This window comes from Delphinus delphis, chromosome 20, assembly GCF_949987515.2.
Source record: "Delphinus delphis chromosome 20, mDelDel1.2, whole genome shotgun sequence".
Lineage (NCBI taxonomy): Eukaryota > Metazoa > Chordata > Mammalia > Artiodactyla > Delphinidae > Delphinus > Delphinus delphis.
In genome coordinates this window covers 13506398-13527247 of record NC_082702.1, presented here as the reverse complement: position 1 = coordinate 13527247, position 20850 = coordinate 13506398, and the positions used below count along the sequence as shown (strand labels likewise).

Sequence of the window (20850 nt, the reverse complement as noted above, 5' to 3'; positions counted from 1 at the left end):
TCAGAGGCCACTCACAGGGACCGGCAGGGCCCCAGCCACTGAAGGGGGTGCAGAGGTGCATCACCTCGACCCACAGCGTGGGCAGCTTCCCTCAGGAAGAGAAAGGGGAGTCCCAAGCCCCGCCCCCCAGGGCTTTGCATCCTCGCCCACCTGCCGATGCAACCCTGAACAGACAAGTCCCAGCACACCAGGGATTTGAGACCTGACGCAGGAATCTGATCCACACATACACACAGTGTCCTTAAAAGTCAGGTTTGGTTTGGCAGCCCCTTTAGAGGGGCCCTGAGCACCAGTTTGCCCCAGGCCCTGCCGGGCCTGATGTGTCATCTGCCTGCTCTCTGTGGGTAGCATGTGCTCTGGGCGTTAGGCAGGGGCCCAGCAGGAGGGGGTGCAATCCCCTTTCTCCCACCCCTGCTCTGGCCCAGAGGAGCTGGGAGGCGGCCTCTGACTGCCCTCCAGGCTACCCACGCCCCTCCACCTGCCCCGCCCTGGCCATCACCTTGTCCACGTCACCTCTAACTGTGTTTCCCTCCCCCGTGTGTCCCCTTCCCCCACCCTCTGCATGTGACCCGGGCCCCTCTCCCTGCCTTGGTGCCGGCCTGGTCTCCACACCGCCCCTTGTGCACACCTGCCTTCGGACGCCGGCAGGACCACGGCGGGGCGCTGGGGCCAGAGGAGTTCAAGGCCTGCCTCATCAGCCTGGGCTACGACGTGGAGAATGACCGGCAGGTACACGCCCCCTGGGCCCCAGCGGACTGTGGCATTAACTGCTCTTCTCTTTCTCTCTCTCCTTCTCTCTGTCTCCCCTCCCTCTGGCCATCCCACCCCTTGCCATCATGTGTGCCATTTCACGGGCTCTCTTGCCGCCTCCCTGCCCTGTGTCTCTCCGGACACCTTCCCCCTTACCTGGTCTCTCGGGGCCGCCTCTGTCTCCCCCGCTCCCTGCCACTGTCCTGTTTCCCCGCTGTGCACACGGGGCGGCCCCTCTTGCCTACTCTGGGCCCGGTCTCCTCTGCTGTCCCTGCGTCCTCGAGCAGAAGCAGACGGGCAGCATGGACTCCGATGACTTCAGGGCTCTGCTTATCTCCACGGGATACAGCCTGGTATGCCGCCTCTGCCTGCCCTTGCTGCTGTGCCTCTTCTCCTCCCCCTCCTCCGTCCCTCCCCCTCCTCCGTCCCTCCCCCTCCTCCGTCCCTCCTCACCGCCTCCAGAATGTCCGCGTCCTCGGGGACACTCCTCCACCAGAGCAGCATGGCCTGGCCTCCCTCCTCCTCCTCTGCTGCATCTGCTGGTTGGGGTCCCTCCGATGACTCCCTGAGCCTCCCGCCTCCTTTCCTGGAAGTCTCCGGAGAGAGGAGGTCAGGCCTCCAGCTCTCTCCCCTTCTCTCTCTCTTTCTTTCTTTCTTTCTTCCTCGCCCTCCGGAGCTAACTTTCCAGCCAGGGCTGAGGAGCAGTAGGCCTGCTAGATCCACTCCCCAACTCCCCACTTCCCAGAAACGCGGGACGGGAGGAGCAGAGGGTGCACGTCCCAGGTCTGGGGCAGGTGGGGCAGTCGGCCGGGGAGCCAAGACCCTTGGAGGCGGGCTGACGACGCCTGTCGTGTGCGCTGGGGTCGGGCCCTGCTCTCCTGACCCGGTTCTAGCCACCAGGCTGGCCCGGCCGCCCTGCCCCGCTAAAGGCTGCCTGTCCCCCGCCCACCCCCCTCGCAGGGCGATGCCGAGTTCAACCGCATCATGAGCGTGGTTGACCCCAACCACAGCGGCCTCGTGACCTTCCAAGCCTTCATCGACTTCATGTCGAGGGAGACCACCGACACAGACACGGCCGACCAGGTCATCGCCTCCTTCAAGGTCCTGGCCGGGGACAAGGTGAGCAAGACACCTGGGAGGCACCCAGCGGCCGGCGGGGAGGGGCCCTTGCGGTCAGGGCTGGGCGTGACCCAGATTCCCGCCCTGCCGCCCCCAGAACTTCATCACAGCCGAGGAGCTGCGGAGAGAGCTGCCCCCCGACCAGGCCGAGTACTGCATCGCCCGCATGGCCCCATACCAGGGCCCTGATGCCGTGCCCGGGGCCCTCGACTACAAGTCCTTCTCCACAGCCCTGTACGGCGAGAGCGACCTGTGAGGCCCCCACCAGAGAAATCCTGACCAAACACCCCTCCTCACAGCCTCCAGGAGGGGCTGGGGGAGCTTTTCTGCCCCACCCCACCCCCCCACTGCAAGGGCACCCCCTGGCCCCGCTCCTCTGACTCTGTATCTATGCAAAGCACTCTCTGTCAGTCCTTTCTGGGCGGGAGTGGGGTGGGCAGGGAGGGGCTGGGGCAGGCTCTCTCCTCTCTCTTTGTCAGTGGGCCAGGAGGATCTCCCCCTCCCCCTGGACGGGTGTGAGGGAGGCTTCCGGGGTCAGCGCTTCTGGTCTGGTAAATATATATGATGTGTTGTTTTGTTTTGTTTTTTTAACTCTGTGGAGGGGACAGTGGATCCTCACAGTAAAACAGGCCCCCTCCAAGCCCTAGAAATGCCCACCCCTCACCACCCCCCTGGTCCATTTCTTCTCCCCTGAGGTCCCTTCAAGGCCTCCCACATCCAGGCCAAAGCCCGACGTGCCTTGTCCAGGAACCGCCCGGGCCTGCGATGGGCCCCGTAGAGGGTGCCACAGCTGCCCGGCAGGAAAGAGGACCAGCCTGCTCCCTGCTCCCTTGTCCCCTCCCCTCACTTGGCATCGCCAGGAGATGAGGGGGTTCAGCTCAGTCCCCCCTCTTCTGCACCAGGAGTGGGGTTGGGCAGACCAGCCTCCCACCCTCACCCCCAGCCAGCCCCCACCTTGCTTTGTCTGGACCTGCGTATCTCTCAGATTTTCTAAGGACCCCCTCCACCGGCAAAAAAAAAAAAAAAAAGAAAAAAAGAAAAAAAACACACACACAAAACACACACAAAAAAAACACACAAAAATCCACAAAAAAAAAAAACTATGAAAAAAAACTTTCAGAGAATTACTATTTACTTTATTAACTTACGGATTTATTATATAAATATATATTCACCTAGCAGCATATCTTCGCCGCCTCTTGCTCTCATAATGAAGACATAGCTGATTTGCTCCCCTCCCCCAGCCCCTTACTGATTTCTCTGATGTCTGCCGTCGGTGTGGGTCTCTGGGGACCCCCCCCCCCCGAGGCAGAGGGTGGGCTGCTGGCCTAGCTGCCTGTTAGTGGATGGTTTCACTCCACCACCTCCCCCCCCCTTTTTTTTGAGTTTATTCCGATTGATTATTTTTTTTCTCGGTTTCTGGATAAACCACCCTTCTGGGGACAGGATAATAAAACATGTAATATTTTTAAGAAGGATTCCTACAGTGTCCTCTGTTTTTCTATCTGTTCTCCACCTCTTAGGAGAGCGATGATAGAGCACCTCTTGCCAGAGTGAGGTGGGGCGTGGGAGTGCCCCGATTCCTGTTCCCATGAGTGTGTGAAAGTAGGAGTGCTGTTGGGGACCCACTCCAGGTCATGCACTGTTGTAAGCGTGTAACGTGGGCTAACTCGTGCAGCCTGCATGAGAAAGGTGCTGTTACCATGCCCGTTTACCAGAGAGGTGCAGTGACTTGCCCAGTGTCACCCAGCTGGTGAGTGGGGGGGCCGGAAGTCAGCTCCAGGCAGGCTGGCTCCCAAGGCCACACTCTGAATCACTGCTTAACATCAGGGCATCAGCCCCTTTCCTGTAGAGGAAACCCTGGTCCGGGCTGGGAGAAGGGTAAGGCAGGGCTCCCAGGCTGAGGTCCTAGAAGATGGCCACCTCCATCCACTGAGCGAGAGGAAACAGCAGGCATGAGGCAGGGGACTCCTGACACTCCCGTGCCACCCCTCCCTGCAGCCCAGGCTCACCTGTCTGTGGGTCAGGCAGACGACCCCCTCGCCCCCATCCAGGTGCTGGCTGCAGTGGCCTGTCAGAGGGGGGCAGGGTGCGCGCCCACCTCCCTGGTCCACCTACTATGGAGACATCCTCCCCCTGTCCCACCAGTGCCAGGGATGACACTCACGGAAGAGGCAGATGAGCTGGGCCACGCAGGACGCCAGGTGCTTGAAGTCCACGCGCAGACGGCTGTCCCAGTAGCGGCTAGTGAGGGCCTGGGTCAGCTGGTTCAGGTGGAAGCCCGGGGGAGGCCGCCTCTGAGCCTGGGCTGCCCCGGGAGCCCCACCTCAGGGTCATACCCCCCCTCCGACTCCCCAGGGAAGGCAGACACCAGGGGGGCCTGGTCCCACCTCTCTAGTCCCAGCTCTGCCTCATCCCAGCCGTGAGGCCACGGGCAGCTCCCTTCACTTCTCTGGGCTTCAGTTTCCTTATCTGTCAAATGGGGACTATGATAGCCCTGACCCTGTAAGGTCGTGTGAAGATGTTATATGTAGAGAGCTTAGGGCAGTGTCTGGCCCATCATAACTACTGTATTATTATTCCTTTAAACTCTGCAGGATTTCTGCCAATAGACACTAGAGGATATTTCTGTGCAGCAAAGCATTTTTGTCAGCCCCGTATGATGTCAATTTCTTGATGTTCCAGACCAGGGGCGATTTCTGGAGTTCAGAAATCACCCCCGATGAGGAATCGTCCCACAGAGGCTTTTAAAAGCCAGTCCTTGTGAAAGCCCTTACCTCGGTTACTGGGCCCTAGTGACCACGACCTCCTGGTTACCCCTCCCCAGGGCCCCTGTTGTCCCCAGCTGCCTGGTGGCCTGCACAGGCTGCACCTCATCTCCTGTTCCCCACCTCCCTCTCCTCTCCTTGACCTTGGGCTTTGCCTTGCCTTCTTTGCACTTGATGTTCCCTCTGCCCAGAACACCACGTCCTCTCTCAGCCCGGAGTGTTCCTACTCTGATACACGCCTCCTCCAGGAAGTCCTCTCAGATACTCAGCCCCCAGCAAGCAGCATGAAGCCCCTCCTCTGGGGTCCCACAGCTCACGTCCCTGCCCTGAGCCCTCTGGGCCCCCACGTCCCTGCCCTGAGCCCTCTGGGCCCCCACGTCCCTGCCCTGAGCCCTCTGGGCCTCCACGTCCCTGCCCTGAGCCCTCTGGGCCTCCACGTCCCTGCCCTGAGCCCTCTGGGCTGTCACTGTCTTTGGTGGGTCTGGCTGCGCCTGCACTGGGCAGGGGAGTGAGTGGTGGGTGAGGTCCAGGAAGGGCTTCTGGTCACCACTGAATCCCCAGCACCAGCCAGCACAGGGCCTGGAGCAGAGCGGGGCTCAGGGGGTGCTTGTGGAGCAGAGGATAGGATTGGATCGGAGCAGGTTCTTTCTCCTGTCCGTCCCCCCAGCCCAGGATTGCTAGGTCTCCGGACCTTGCTCCCAGCTGGCCCGCTCCCTGGTATTCCCTCCACCATACACACCACCTTTCCCTTGCCTGTCAGCTCCAGGCTCACACACAAGTCCCTGACCCTGGACTTGCCTCTCCCTCCTCCCTCTCATACATATTTAAGAATTTTTAAAGAGCTGTCCTCCCAAGGCCTCGTGGGGCTCTCCTGTCTTCCTCCACCGATCTCCCCTCTGACCACCTCCCCCTCCCCACTTGGCTCCAGCCACACTGGCCCCCTGTCATCTCCATCACTGGGCCCCTAGTTCACTCCGCTGCCTCCACACCAGCCTCCTCAGGGCCTTTACACTGACTTTCCCCATCTGGACCGCTCTTCCCCGGAGTCCCCAAGGCTCACTCCTTCCGGTCTCTGCTCACACATCACCCAAGTGAGGCCTTCCCTGACTGCCATGTCTCAACCCACACCTCACGCTCTGCGGGTCCCAGCACCATGGCCTGTTTCTTTTTGCCACTGTAGGACTTCTCACCATCTGCGCTAGACGTTCTGCTTGTTCTGTGTCTGCACCATCAGCACGTCAGCCCCTTAGAGCGCTCCTCTGCCTAGACTAACACCAGGCTTGTACCAGGCACTCGGGCATACCGCATGAACAGTACAGCCTTCCGCCTTCCGCCACCCTCTCTCGCCTCTGCTTCTGCCTACCTGGGACTCTTGTTTCTCAAGCTCACATCTCCCAATCTTCTGACTCCATCTCCCCCCTGTCTTGAGTTCCCTTTTCCTGCACCTCCCTGCACCTTTGACTTCCCCCCTCAGGGTCTCCCCCTGCCTCTCAGACTCTGGGTCACATCACCCCCAGCCCCCCATCTCCCCATGTCTCACCCTTCCCTTTGCTGTGGCAGATGAGCCCTGCGGTGGGGTGGGGGTCTGGGAGTTCTGTGTCTGATCCCAGACCACACCCCGTCCATGCAAGGTGGAGTGGGGGACAGATCACATGCACTTTTCCAACTGTATAGCCCAGGGAAAAAGTTGCTCTCTGCCTCTGTTCATTGGCTAGGATTTTTGGGCTCCCACACAAATGGAATGGGGCTGTTCTACGTCTCCTGGAAGAACTCAGCCTTTCAGTGGGAGCCTTCCTTTGGGCACTCTGGCATGTTGTCATGGAAGCTGCATTCCCCAGCACTAAACCCTGTGGGCTCCATTCCACAGGCTCCTCCTGGCCACCCTGTGTATTAGCCATTTTACAGAGAGGGAAATGGAGGCTCCAGGCACCCAGGGCCACCCAAGGAGTCCAGGAGTCCAGGACATTCTACCATGAGGTCCTGGGAGCTGGGGCCTCTCAGACACCAGCGCCCACGCCCCCCTTCCCCTCCCAGGAGGGCCGCACTCCCTCCCTCAGTGCCCTCCTCCCCCCACACAGAGGATTCTCCCCTTTGGGCCTCTCTCAGGGTCACCCATTTCCTGCCAAGAGTGGGCAACTGAGGTGTGGGCTTTGTGGATGGCGGGGAAGGAGTACAGGGGAGGAGGGGGAGCAGATCTGTCCCCAGGATCCCGCAGGACCTCTGTCCATACCCACTGCGTTCAGGGCCAGCCTCAGTTCATAGGAGTTCATGGTTCCAGAGGCGTCCTCATCGAACTTGTCAGATGTGGCCTGGGCAGGGAGGTATTGGTCAGTCCCATCCCCAGGCCCCTAGGCACCCTGGAGGAGGCTGAAAGTGGGTCTTGGAGCCAGAGAGACTGCGTTCCCACCCACCTCCCTTTCTTCCTGGCCGCCCTGTGCAAGCAGCTTTGGGTGTCTGTTTCCCATTCGGTAAATTGGGAATAACAGTACCAGCAGTAACAAGGGTGTTGTGAGGACAAGGTGATATTCTCACCACAAAGGGCTTAGGGAGGGCTCAGTGAACAGTGGCTTACCACTTGCAGTGTGGGGAGACCTGGGACCATCTCCTCACAGGGAGCCAGAGCAGGGGCGGGGCGGGGAATTATCACCTCCCAGTGACAGACAAGTAGAGGGACAACAAAGGGGTGTATGGGGCAGGAATATCCCAGCCAGATGCCTCCAGGTTGGCGTGGTGTGGTCAAGTTCCCCTTCTCCCCTGGGGCCCTGCTAGCCCACAGAGCACCTATACTCATGTTAGTAAAGGTGCCTCTCCCTCCAGAAGGAGGTGCCCTGCCCAGCCCCCATCTTACCTGCCACTCCAGGAGGTGGCCCCAGAGCTGCTGGAAGTGGTACAGGTCGAGGCTTCGCCCATGCTGGGGATGCGGCATCTGGTTAAGGTCAATGTCCCCAGAAGGGAAGAGGAGGCCATCCTCCCTACCCAGGCAATGCCCCCATCATATACCCCAAAACGCTGCCCCAGCTGCTCCCAGGTCCTGAGCCCGATTTCTCTGGGAGTCCGTGCATGGGCCCTGGCTACAGGAAAAAAAAAAAAGGTACTTTCTGCGTACTGGCCATTAGTATAAGCGCTAGGGATTATTGTTATCCTCAATAATCCTTTCTGAAACTGAGGTGCAGAAAGCCATGGGACTGCTGGAAACTAGTAGAGCTGGGATTTGAACCCAGGCACGGGGCTCTGGGTCTGTGCTCAGGACAGTTACACTTCCATAAAGGAAGATGGGCTTATACGTGGCCATGGCCTTGGCCACGGGTCCTATCACAGAACCCACAGGTCTGGCTACAGGGGAGATGCCAGCAGGCTGAGCCCAGGGTTCCCATGGCCTGACTCCCAGAAGCATCATGGATTAACACACATGGGGGCTCTGGAGTCCGCTCTTGGTCCCCAACTCACCAGGCTCCAGGGCAATGCTTAATAAGGTCTGGAGCTGAGGGGTATTGAGTTCTTCCTCCTGGTAAGGAGAGAGCCGGTTGTGAGCCTGCACTCGGGCAGTCATTCAGCAAACAGCCCTGGGCCGCCCAGACAGTATGCTGGGTGGTGCTGGGACACAGCAGGGACTGAGAGAAGCCCAGGCCTGCCCTCTCAGAGCTCCTGGTCCTGGAAGGGAGTGAGCCCTGTCCCCAGAGTGGTCAGGGCTGCAATGGGGAAGCATTGGGCTGCGGGAGCCCACAGAGGACAAGCAGCTGACCAGCCTGGGGGAGGGTCAGGGCACGTTGGAAAGATAAGGCCTTAGCCTGGCAGGGGTTGTGAAGGGAGAGAAAGCAGTCCAGGGGGAGGGTACGGACTGAGCAAAGCCTCTGAGGCAGGGAAGAGCTGTGAGCATTTTGAGAAAAGAAGCTCATGAGATTTAAGCACAGACAGACTGAGAAATCAAAGCAAAATGAGATGTCTAGGATGAGGGAGAAAGGGAGGGAGGGGTACATGGCGAGGGTAGGGGAGGGGAGGGAAGGGACCCCCTTAGCCCTGCCCCATCTCCTCACCTCTCCTGCCAGCTCCTGAAACAGCTGCTGCATCTCTAGCTCCAGGGTAATGTAGGGGACCTGTGGGGTAGGGGGTGTTTAGTTCTGGTCCCCCAGCACACACACACCCTCGCACCCCTTCCCAGAGCAGCGCCTCACCATGAGGGCACGCAGGTCGGCGCTGATCACATCTACCTCCCTGCAAATTACAGACGGGAGATGGGGGGAGGGGACTGCCCACCCCGCGGCTGGGGATATGGGCCGCGCGGGGTCTCAGCTGAGGCTCGGGTGGGCTCTAGGTGGGACCCTGGGGGCGCTGGGCTGACCCAGGCGCGGGGCAGGGGATCCCGGGGCGGAGCAGGGGATCCTGGCTCACACTGCGGTGTGGCGGCGCTCGGAGAACACGCGCAGCGTGAAGTCGATGGCGCGGGCGGCGCGGGCGGCGCGGGCGGCTGGATACCACCAGATAGTGGCCAGGGCGCAGGCGGCAGCGGTGGCTCACGTCGCGGCGGGCACAGAAGGGCGAGCGGTCGGCGCGCAGCAGGCCCCGCAAGACTGCGCGGGGAGTCCCACAGTCCCAGCAGCTGGGGGGCAGGGCGACGTGACCACCGCCGTCCAAGTTCACCCCACCCAGCCTCCGACCCACTGCATCCTCCACACCGCCCTGTCCAAACCCACTGGTCACCCATCACCCCAAGCGCGTCCCAGGCCCCCAGGTTGTCCCAGCTGCTGGGGCTGGCTCAGAGATGGATGGAATCTGGGGTCCTACCTGATACCCACCTCCTCTGGGATCTGTAAGAAGGAAGAGCAAGGGGAGTCAGGGCCAGGCAGAGGCAGCCACCCCTCAGAGTCCCCCCGCTCCGGCTCCCTCCACACCCCTCCCTCTCTTTTCTTCCCATCCCACCCCTTCTAAAGCCCCTGCCCCAGCCCCTCCGGACCCCTCCCTCCCATCTGTGCCCTCTGCTCCTCAGTCCCCTCCCTGATCCTCAGCCTTTCCTCCAGCCCTTTCTCTGTCTGCTTTCTGACCCCTCACCCCTCACCCCTCTACCCTTCTGACCCCCAGCCTCTCCCTCTGCGCCCTCCCTAGCCCTTCAGTGTCTCCTTGACCCCCACCTCCGATTTCCTCAGCTGTCTCCTGACTCTGACCCTCGGCCCCCATCCTCTACCCCCTCAGATCCCCCCTTTGGCCTCCTGCACCTCCATGCCTCTGTGTTCCCCCCATTGCCTCTTCCAGCCCGGGGTCCCACCTGGAGCACGTGGAAGCCCACAGTCAGGTATGTGAGGCCCTGGGCCCTCAGGGGCCGCCGGTTGCGCTGGATGGGTGACAGAAGCACAGTGCATTTGGGGGTGCGCCCCCCAGTGCGGGCCCTGTGCCCCTGCTGCCCCCCAGCCCTCCCAGGGCCCCTCGTCCTCCTCCTCAGGCTCCAGCAGCGTCAGCCGGAACTGGGGGTGAGTCCAGAAGGTTTCTAGTAAAGGACAAAGAAACAGGGTTACCCAGCCTGCCACGGCCCCCCTTGCTTGCCTTTAGGGGACCCTCCAGGCCTCACTGGCACGAGACTGGCCCCGGCCAGAGTTGAAGCCGCGTACCCAGTGGCCTTGGAAGGTGTGGATGTGCCTGCCGCCTCCAGCCGGGCTGCGGACCAGCACCTCAGGGTTCAGCAAGCAGACCTGGATGGTGGCGAAGTGGCAGAGGAAGTCCTGCAGCTCCATCCTGGACGGTGGCCGGCAGTCAGAGGTGGGGTGGCCCGGCCCCCACCCCAAATAGCTCATGACCCCCCAAGTCACAAAGCCCCTAAATTCCTTAAATGTCTCCAAGTACACTTCAGTCCCCCAAATAATACATGTCTCCAGAAATGACCCTCAAATTAGAGCCCTCCAGCTCCCTCAGATTTCTGCAAGTCCTCAGAAATGCCCTGCAAGTAGCCAAGGTCCACAAACTCCCCCCAGATATGGTCCAATTGCCTTCAACCCCCGAATACCAAGACCCTCAGATTCTCTATTACCAGTAAGTACCCTTCAGCCCCTCAGTATTGCCAAATCTAAAGAAATGCCCCAATGTCACCAAGCCTCCCTCAACTGCCCTAAATATTACCCATCCCCCTTCAACCCTCCAAAGATTACTATGCTTCCAAGTTCCCTAATGTTACTGCTAATTCTAATTCGACTCCGCGAAATAGAACCCAACTCCCGAATTACCACAGACATGGACAGTTTCTCCCCGTTAGGACCCACCCCCATGAACTTCTCCCATGTCCCTTCAAGCGGGACTTGCCCCCTCCCTGACCCTGCTGGCCTGGCGCCCCTCCCCGAAGCAGACCAGGGACCCTGCGCCACTCACCAGAACTCACCATCCTCCTTTTTCACCAGCAAGGCATCTCGCCACTCAGCGGGGAGCACGTCCCAGCATGGGCCTCTGGGGAGACGGAGGTGTAAGGGGTGGGCAGGTGGGACCGAGCCACCCACCCACCCCAGATCCATCTCACCTATCACTCCAGGCCCCAGGCCACTCCACTCGGCCCTGTGGGCTCCGCAGCCGCAGCAGACGCACGTTGGTGAAGCCCCGTGACACCTAAGGGAGACGTGGTCAGTGGGGGTTTGGTGCTTGGACACCCCCTGCCAGCCCACCCTGGGGGTTCCTCACCTTGTGTGTGCCTGTGACTGAATATGCATGTCCCTTCACCAGCCCGTCTTCTGTACCGTACTCGCCCCGATCACTCTGGGAAGAGGACAGGACAGTGAGCCATAGCAGGGGACAGAGCTCCCCTGTGCATCCCCACCTCCTTTCACCAAAGCAGGAGTCACCCAGAGCACCTAACTGAATGGCACCAGGCTCTGAGAGGGGCTGGGAGTTGGCAAGTGAAGGCAAGAGAAGGAGAGAGAGGCAGATGGAGACAAGAGACCAAAACAGATTTAAAGAGGAGCGACATACAACTTCCTTGGTGGCGCAGTGGTTAAGAATCCGCCTGCCAACGCAGGGGACACGGGTTCAAGCCCTGGTCTGGGAAGATCCCACATGCCGCGGAGCAGCTAAGCCCGTTGCCCCAACTACTGAAGCCCGTGCTCCTCAACAAGAGGAACCACCGCAATGAGAAGCCCGCACGCCACAATGAAGAGCAGCCTCTGCTCACCGCAACTAGAGAAAGCCCGCGTGCAGCAACAAAGACCCAACACAGCCAAAAATAAAAATAAATAAATAAATTTATTTTAAAAAAATTTACTAAAAATATAAATAAATAAAGAGGAGAGACACGGGGACAAAGAAAGATACAGAACAGAGAGGAAAAGAGGTGGAGAAATGCAAAAGACACTCAGTAACTGAGTAGAGGATTAAATAAATGAATGAACGAATGAGTTAGACTGACTCAGTGAATGAATATGTGATTGGGTCACAGATGGACATATGACCCAAACTGAGCCCATGAAAAATCAGTCCTGAGACTTTTGTTGAAATTCTCAGAAAGAGGCACTTTTTTTTTTCACACACACACATCCCCCGGGGGCAGTAGGAGGAACCTGCAGCTGTGGGGCCCACTTTTGTGCCCATGAGAGGAAAGCCTGCCTGTGAGTGAATCTAACCCAGAAGCAAGAATAGAAAAACACATTCACAACAGCCACTAAGCACCTGGATCCAGCTGTGCCTGAAGCTTCATTAGTCATGAGAGCAAATAAATGTCCTTTTGACTTGCTGGCATTAGATTTGTGAGAGACAATAAGCCAGCAGTGAAAGCAGAGGGGAGAAGGACCCAGGACACCGCCCCTCTCTAGCTGTGATGGCACTCTGGTCCTGGCGGGGGTCTTCATGGGAGTCTGACTCTCTCACCAGGGCAGCGGCTCCCACGAGGGACCCCTCGGCCATGGCATGGCGCAGGGTAGAGAAGAGGCCTGGAGCGTCCTGCCTCAGGTAGAGCACCTCGCCCACACCACCTGTGAAGTCCACGAAAGCCTCATTCATGTGGCCGCCTCGCATCACCCCGTAGGAGCCATGGAGCCTGTGGAAGCAGGTCTCGGGTGGGGTGTCTGAGTCATGGGCGAGTATCTTGGGCAACCATGGGAATGTGGGGGGCCTCTGTCTCATGCTGTGAGGTCCCAAGGGCTATCCCCCAAATTGGCAGACTCTTAAGGAGGGTGCACTTGGTAGGCCCTGAGAAATTTGGCTGGTGGCTCTTGGGGCCACCAGGACTGCGTGATCTGGGGGTCACAGTAGAGCTCTGTCAGAATTCTGGGCATCCTGGGGTCTGTGTCTGACACTGAGTCTGTGGGAGATGTCTGCTTTGCGGGGTGATCCCTAAGGGGTTTGTCAGGGATTTCAGAGCTGCAGAATAGGCAAAAGTGAAGATTTAAGGGTCCCAGGATTGCACCCAATATTTTAGAGGTGTCTTGGGTTTCTCAAGGGATCAGGAGAGATTGTCTGAGGTTACAGGTCCCCCAAGGGGACTGCTTAGATTTGGTGACTCCGGGGCCTCATACGAGATTTCAGTCTCCTTCAGAATTAAGAGTGTTCGGTTGGTATCTGGGAATATTTTGTGTGAAATATCAATGGAGGGGGACTTCCCTGGTGGTCCAGTGGTTAAGCCTCTGTGCTCCCAATGCAGGGGGCACGGGTTCAATCCCTGGTCAGGAAACTAAGATCCCGCATGCCACAAGGCACGCCCCCCCAAAAAAAAAATCAGGGAGGTGTTTATGATTTGGAGGTCCTCAGGCGATGGTATGACATGAGGGTCCTGTGGGCTGTACCTTGGTTTGAGATCTTTGGTGGGGTGTCTAGAGGATCCCAGAAGTCGGGGGTGCTCCGGGCGTCCCCTGTGGCTTGGGGCCTGCTGGCTGGGACTTGGGGCTGCCCCTGGTGGCATCGGGGTCCTTACTTGGCGTAGGCCTTTTCCAGGAGTGGGTCCCAGAACTCGTTCCTCTGATCCGAGCGCACGAACATCAGCTTCCCCTCACGCACAGGCAGCCTGTCGTCCACCACGACGTCCACCCAGCAGCCAAACTACCAGAGCTGGTGGGAGAAGGGGAGGGGCCTGGGCTCGGCTTCCCACCTCCAATCCTGCTGGGCCCCAACCTCTGATGCCTGACCCTGCTGTACCAGTCCGAAAATTACAGCCCCATGGGGACAGTGTCAACTATGAAATCCATGTCACCCTGGGGGAAACTGAGGCATGAACAGAGGAACCGAGCTTTACCTGGAAGTGGAAGACGCCTGCGTAGCCGTCTTGGAAGCCCTGTCCCGGGGAGACCACCTGGGACAGGAGTCGTGGGTACAGAGTGATGGAGGCAGCGGCTGCAAGAAACCAGCTGTTACCTGGCAGGAGAGGCTGGGATTGGGGGAGGGTGGAAAGAGGGAGACCGAGGCACCAGGAGAGGAGAGCCTGAGAGGGAGGGGGAGGGGCAGGGACAGGGCAGGGGGAGGCTGAGGGCGGAGCTGTCGGGGTCCCCACTGAAACCTGCCAGATCTGGGGGCTCAGCAGGGGTTCAGTGGTCTCACCCAGACTCCCCTGACACACGTCTGTTCCGCTCATGTCCTCACAGATGAACTGGGGCTTAGCGCAAAACTCCTGGAGGAGATGGGGGAATCCAGACCTCAGCCAGGAAGGGGAGGGAAGAAGCAGCTGGGGGGTCAGATGCCCGGGCCCCCTCCTGCCCTCGCGGCTCTGGAGTAATGGGCGCCTCCAACCCCATGAGAGGCTTGTGAAACCTGTGGGCAGCCGTTTGGCTTCCCTGGGCCTCCCCTGACCCAGGATTGCTGAACCTGCTCTGAGCTGGTCCCACAGTGACGCCTCCTCCCTCAGACCAGGAGCCCAGCCCCCAGCCTCCTTCCTCAGACCTGGGAGCCCAACCCCCATCCCCACATTACATGGGGCCTCTTCCATTCCACCCCTTTGGCCTTCTCCGAGTCGGGCCCCAGCTGGTCATAGCCAAGGGCATCAGGGCCAGCAGGGAAGTAGGGCATCAGGGCCAGCAGGGAGATAGGGATCTCGGAACAGGATCCCCTCATCCAGGCAGGCTGCTTGGATTGCTTTGTAGTTCTGGCCCCGAGAGGGCTTTGGGCCCTTGGTTCCAGGCCCTGCCTCCTGGTTCACCAGCTGGATGGTGACTCTCTTTCTGCCACACGCCATCCGGACACTGTGGGCTCACAGGCCGGATCTAGGCCCTTTAACCTCCTGAGTCATGGGGGTAGGGCCTCCCCTCCATCTGAGCCCAGATGGGGGTCTTTAGGCAGAGAGGAACCTTCCCTCGTTAATACTAATTGATGGTTTGGTGTGCAGGGAGCAAGGATGCCTCTTCAGTGTTTTCCTCCTCAGGGCGTGGGGCCTTCAGCTGTGGCCAGGGTAGCAGCTTAATGGGCTTGGCCAGCAGCAGGAGGGAAGGTGGGCAGAGCTGAAGGAGGACCGGCTGCTGCTGTGGGAGTGCCTAGAAGGAGGTCAGTGTGGGCGGTGCATCTCCACCAGCTTGTCCCTGCAGGCCTCCCTCTGTGGGGTTGAGAAGGGCAGGGATGGGGAGAGAGGCATCTTTTTTTTTTTTTTTTTAGTGCCTTTGATCTGCCTTTTTTATAGCCTGCTTTATCCTGGAGGGAGTTATCTTTACTGCTGTATCTCTCTCTCTCTGTCTCTCCATCTGACAGTTTCTCTCTCTGCCTGCCATTGTTATCTCTCTTCTCTATCTTGACCTCACTGTCTCTGTCCATCTCTCTGGTCTCCTTTTGTCTTTCTCCATTTTTTGTTTATCTGTACCTGTATCTCTCTCTGTATCTCCCGCTGTCTCCATCTCTCTCTCTCTCTTTTTTTTTTTGGCCGGGCTGCATAGCATGTGGGATCTTAGTTCCCAACCAGGGATCGAACCCACGCTCCCTGCATTGGAAGCATGGAGTCTTAATCACTGGACCGCCTGGGAAGTCCCTCCATCTCTCTCTTTATATCTCTTCTTGTGTCTCTTTTTCTCTCTGTGTCTTTCTTGTATGTGCCTCACTCTCTGTCCCTCTCCATTTTTCTCCCTGTCCCTGTAACTCCTCAGTCACCCAAAGTGGGACCCCCATCTCTCCCCTCCCCGACAAGGCAGACCTCAGCCTGGTCGCCCCAGGCAGAGCTGACCATGGAGGGGCCGCTCTGCACCTACCTGTCCTGGGCTGGGGCAAGGCCCACCGGTGACTATGACACCCCATCCTGCCCACCTGTGGCTCAGGGTTCGGTAGAATAGTATTTCCCCAAAAGGACGCTGTAGCTGATTCTGGTGGTGGAGCGGCTGGAAGAAGGACCTTGGTTCTTGTCTTCTTTGAAGAAAGAATTCAGCAAAGAGACAAAGATTACAAAAAAGATAAAAGCGTTTATTAGAAGCAAAGTACACGTGGCAGAGTCACAGAGGTTGCACACAATGGGGGCAGCTTAGGTTGCTTTTATAGGGGCAACTTTCCGGGTTTTTTTTCTGACCAATCATCTCCATATTTGGTCCTGGTGTGGGCACCAATCTCTCAGCCAAGATGGATTCCAGCTGGCATCTTCTCCCTCTTGCCCTTTCCCTAGACTGAGGGCCTTTTCTGAGCATGTTTTGGGCTGGGAAATCCACAAGAACGCACCCAGTCAGGGCCCAATACCTCTGCTGGTATCCCATCTCGAAGCAGCAGGAGACCAGCCACAACTGCTCACCCGGGGGCCTATCTCCTACCTCAAATCCCTCCCGAGAGATGTGGACTCAAAAACATCTTATTGGGAGGCTGAAGGGCAATGGTTCATCTTCTGTAGCTTCTTCAGGCTGACACTGGGTTCATAGACCCGACCTAATCGGGGCCATGGAGCTCTTACCTTGCCTTGTTCGGGGCCCCAGGGCAACTTCCGCTGTTATTCCGGCAGGACTGGTTTCAGGCAGTGGATGCAATCCCTGCATCACCATCATCTTGAATGGCTGTAACCTGGAAAAAGCAAACTTAACAAGCAGGTTAAAAAAGCAAGCGCTGAAGATCAGCCTTCGAGCAGGCCCTTGCTTTTCCCATCGATCTGCCTTAGCCAGGGTCAAGACAAAGGGCTGCCCTAGGCCCACCCTTAACCCTAATATAGCCCCAAGGGGGCCCAGAAGGTCTCACCCCAGTAGTAGGGTAGGACACTCAGGAACAACTAGAAAGGCATGTGAGATCAAACACTGTTCAAACCGGCAAGCGAGGGGCCCAGGGAAGTAATGCGCTCAGGCTTTCTGTCAACACCAGTTAACTGTGCAACTTTTAGAGGAAAGAGGCCCAGCATGAGAAATCAAGACAGAATAAGTGGCTCCCGTATCAATTTAAAAACTCCATCTTCTTACCTGCCACATCAAGGACCACCTGGGGCTCCTCGACAGAGACAGACAGCTCGTGAGGGGGCATGGGGGAGCCGCCAGAATCCCTGGGACCGCCTCAGTTGTCCAGCATGGCCATCTGGAGCAGAGACGCCTTTCCCCTTCAGGACTGAGGGCACGCCCATCTCCAGAGACCGGTCTCTTTGCAGACTGGGCATGGCCTGGGGGCGCTCCTGGCATTTACAGGCCCAGTGGCCAGTTGACTTATATTTGAAGCATTCCCTCTTGTTGGTTTTACCTCGACACTGATGGTTGAACCTAGACTGAGGCCTTCTCTGCGCATGTGTTGGGCTGGGAAATCCACAAGAATGCACCCAATCAGGGCCCGATGCTCCCGCTGGTATCCCATCTCAAAGCATCAGCAGGAGACCAGCTGCAGCTGCTGAGTCTGGGGCCTATCTATCTCCTACCTCAGAGCCATTGGAAGAAATGGGAGAAATAGGTTTCAAGTGGCCGAAACTCACCAGTTTTCATCCCCACAGCCCTTCCACACTCAGCAGGGGGGTCTCCTGCCCCAGCAGAGCCTTGTCTCCTCTGTGATACTAGATGTCCCTCAGCCCTCTGGCATCTTTCCCTCCAGATGGACAAACAGATATTGTCTGTGCCTCCCGGCTGTGTGGCCACAAAAAGGAGGTTATAAACAGGTTTTCTTCCTATAGAATTGCAAAGACCAACCCTCCACGTGAGGCAGGTGACAGGGTTAGGAGTCAGAGGGCCTGGGTTCAAATCTCAGAGCTGCCACTCAGAACTGTGTGTCGTGGGCAAGTCACTTATCCTCTCTGTGCCTCAGTTTCCTCATCTTTACAATGGGGGTAATAATAAGACCTATCTCTGGGTGTTGTTGTGAGAAACATATGAGTCGATATGTGAGACATGTTCAGAACAGTGCCCGACACACAGTAGTTGCTCAATGAACGTTCTATGTCATGACTACGTCCTGTGATCCCATCTATGGTCACCTATCATCACCGGCTTTGGCTGCTGTCTCTGCCATTTCTACAGTCACTTCCACCATCCCATTATCTGTTCTCCATGTTCTCACCCCGCGAGGTCACGGCCCTCTCCCCTTTATTTGCCCCAAAGTACCACTAACAGTAGGAGGAAGCTTTTAGTAAAACCTGACATCTCGCAATGATGTAAAAATCCTGTCAGATGCTCTGGCCTCCTACCTGCCCCTTCCCCGGCCCCTCCTGCAAGGCCCCTCCAGGCTGCTGCTCTTCCTAGCTGCCTGCCGGCTGCCATGCTTCAGGGCTCTGCTCACAACCCACAAGCAAGTGTTCTCTCGATCATCACTCCCCACATCGCTCCTTGAATCCGGAGTCCCAAATATGCTTTCCCCAGCCAAGGTAAGAAGAACGCATTGATGTTACTGTAGTAGATGCTTTGTGAGCCCAGCACCCCCGACCTCTTTCCGGAATCAGCACCCCCATTATGTTTTGGGGACCCACGGGCCCCTTATTCTCAAGCCCTGTGGCTCTGGTAGGGCTGGCCCCTCCCTCCAGCTCCAGGGAAGTGCATGGGACTCAGAACAGCCAATCAGAGCACCTCAGCCCCTGGTCACGCCCCTCGGTCACACCCCTTGTTCAGTACCTGGGAATCAGGACAGGGCTTCTATTTTCCTGAGGCCACTAAGCGGACGGCATGTAAGCCCCGAGTGGCTCAGCTCTACCTTGGCCGTGTAGTCCGGAGACCCTGCCTGAGAGTGAGGACAACGCTGAGGGAAGCAGAGCCAGTGACAAGATTCCCGCCAGCAGACAACCCCTCAATCGGGTGTGCTCAAAACCAGACTTTTACATTAACGGAGTCAATAATTCTCCTCTCTTTTTCCCATTTATTATTTATTTATTTATGTCACTAGCAACCAAAAGAAACCTTCCTAATTCAGTTGGCATGATTTCTGCAGCGGTGCGCTAGCCGGAATGTCGAGGACATCAATTCCCTGTGGAGTAAGGAATCCTTCACTGTCATGGAGTAAGGGGTCTGGTGCCAGTTACTCGGCTTCTACTCCTGCTTCCTTACCTAACCAGCAAAGTAGAGTGTTCCTGTTTCACCAAGTTAAGGCTGCACTTGGGCCAAATTAAAAAAAACTTTTTTTTTTTTTTTGCCTGAAATGCTATCATGAAAATGAAAAGACCCACCATAGAGAGCAGGTATTTGTTACACATATAATAACAAATGCTTACTATTTACCGAGCACTTGCTGTGACTGTGCACAAGAGATCATAAATATGCTCTGGCAGCTATAGCAAAGACCACAGACTGGGGGCTCAAACAGCAATGACTATTTCTCAGTTCTGGAGCCTGGGAGTCCCAGATCAGGGTGTCAGCATGGTCAGGTTCTGCTGAGAGCTCTCTTCCAGGCTTGCAAACGGCCATCTTCTTGGTGTATCTTTCCATGGCAGAGAGAGAGCTCTGGTGTCTCTTCCTCTTCTTTTTTATTTATTTTTTTTCATTTGGAAGATCTATAGTTTTTCACTATATTTAATTCTATGTCCCATCTGTTTTTTTTTGTTTGTTAGTTTTTGTGGGATCTTAATTCTCCGACCAGGGATTGAACCCAGACCCCGGCAGTGAAAGTGCTGAGTCCTAACCACTGGTCCACCAGAGAATTCCCTCTCTTCCTCTTCTTATCAGGGCACTAATTCCATCATGGGGATTCCCCACCCTTATGATCTCATCTGAACCTAATTACCTCCCAAAGGCCCCCACCTCTAACTACCACCACATTGGGAGTTAGGGCTTCAACATATGAATTGGTGGGGAGGGGTACAAACATTCAGCCCATAGCAAAAGGTAAGGTTTATAGTGACCCCATTTTACAGATGAGGAAACTGAGATACAGGGAAGTGTGGTATTGTGGCCATGCTCTCACAGTTGCACACTCAGGATTTTAATCTGGTGGTCTGGCTTACTGATTATACTATACTGCTTCTCAAAAGGTCAGTATTCAGAATATACAAAGAGCCCCCGTAAATAAACAAGTTGACTCAATAGAAAACGGGCAAAAACATGAATAAGCAGTTGCCGAATAAGCAGCATGGCCAATAAGCATATGCTAATATGCATATGCTAAGGAAATGCTAATTAGAACCATATGAAATACCATTATCCCACTAGATGAGGAAGAAAGTTAAGAAGTCTGAAAATACCAAGTGTTGGCAGGGATGTGGAGCAACAGAAGTGCTGATGGAGAGGTGTAACTTGGTACAAACACTTTAGAAGACAATTTGGCATTACTCAGCAAATGCCTATGCTATAACCCAGCAATTCCACTCCCAGGTATACGTATCCTAAAGAAACGCATGTGACATGTATCCCAGGAGACGTGTTCAAATACGTTCATAGCAGTATGGTTTGTAATAGCAAAAACCTGAAAACATCTCAAATATCTTTTGTCAGCACAATGAGGAAATTAGGGAAGACTTCACAGAAGTGAAAATTGGATGAACTGCAGATACAGCATGGGTGACCCTTAGAAACATAATGTTCAGTGAAAAAGCAAGCCTCAGAAGAATACCCACAGTATGACACTGTTCTCTAAAAGCAGTACCTTTTGTTACAGAAAATTTAAAACACAAACAGAAGCAGACTGAAGGATATAATGAAGCCTCGTATCTTGATCAGCCAGACTCAATGATTTTTAACTCAAATCCAGCTTCACTTCTACCCCACCCCTCTTGTATAATTTTGAAGCAAATCCCAGACATCATTTCATTTCCTTAGTAAATATTTCAATGTATTTCTCTAAGATAGAAACTCTTAAAGAGAACCATAACCTGAATACCATTGTCACACCAAGAAAATTAACAATAATTCCTTAATATCATCAAATATCCACATTTCCAATTGTCTCATAAATGTAATAAAATTATTAGTAGTTT

General features: G+C 56.4%; 2 protein-coding genes across 6 annotated transcripts in view; one reads left to right on the top strand and one right to left on the bottom strand.

Moving 5' to 3' along the window:
- The window catches only part of ACTN4 (actinin alpha 4), a 72538-nt gene extending 69191 nt beyond the window's left edge, over window positions 1-3347 (top strand). For 2 of the 5 annotated variants that reach the window (XM_059999926.1, XM_059999925.1), the window contains exons 19-21: window positions 1038-1103; window positions 1711-1869; window positions 1967-3347. In XM_059999926.1, coding sequence (XP_059855909.1) covers window positions 1038-1103; window positions 1711-1869; window positions 1967-2125 — 384 coding nt within the window. In that variant the 3' untranslated portion in view covers window positions 2126-3347. Of the gene's footprint in view, window positions 1-648; window positions 730-1037; window positions 1104-1710; window positions 1870-1966 lie in introns of all 5 variants that reach the window. The other 3 variants (XM_059999924.1, XM_059999923.1, XM_059999927.1) reach the window with 2 other exon arrangements.
- Window positions 3348-3777: 430 nt separating this feature from the next.
- Window positions 3778-14763, bottom strand: CAPN12 (calpain 12). The gene is given in 25 exon segments (XM_060000655.1): window positions 3778-3801; window positions 3882-3940; window positions 4037-4172; window positions 6872-6946; window positions 7486-7548; window positions 7638-7708; window positions 8085-8142; window positions 8672-8731; window positions 8810-8849; window positions 9027-9100; window positions 9102-9204; window positions 9206-9234; window positions 9431-9442; window positions 9898-10012; window positions 10014-10116; window positions 10198-10361; window positions 10989-11063; window positions 11134-11219; window positions 11292-11366; window positions 12471-12639; window positions 13513-13646; window positions 13831-13949; window positions 14133-14202; window positions 14502-14618; window positions 14620-14763. Coding segments are annotated over 25 exon segments (2175 nt in total).
- Window positions 14764-20850: the final 6087 nt, after the last annotated feature.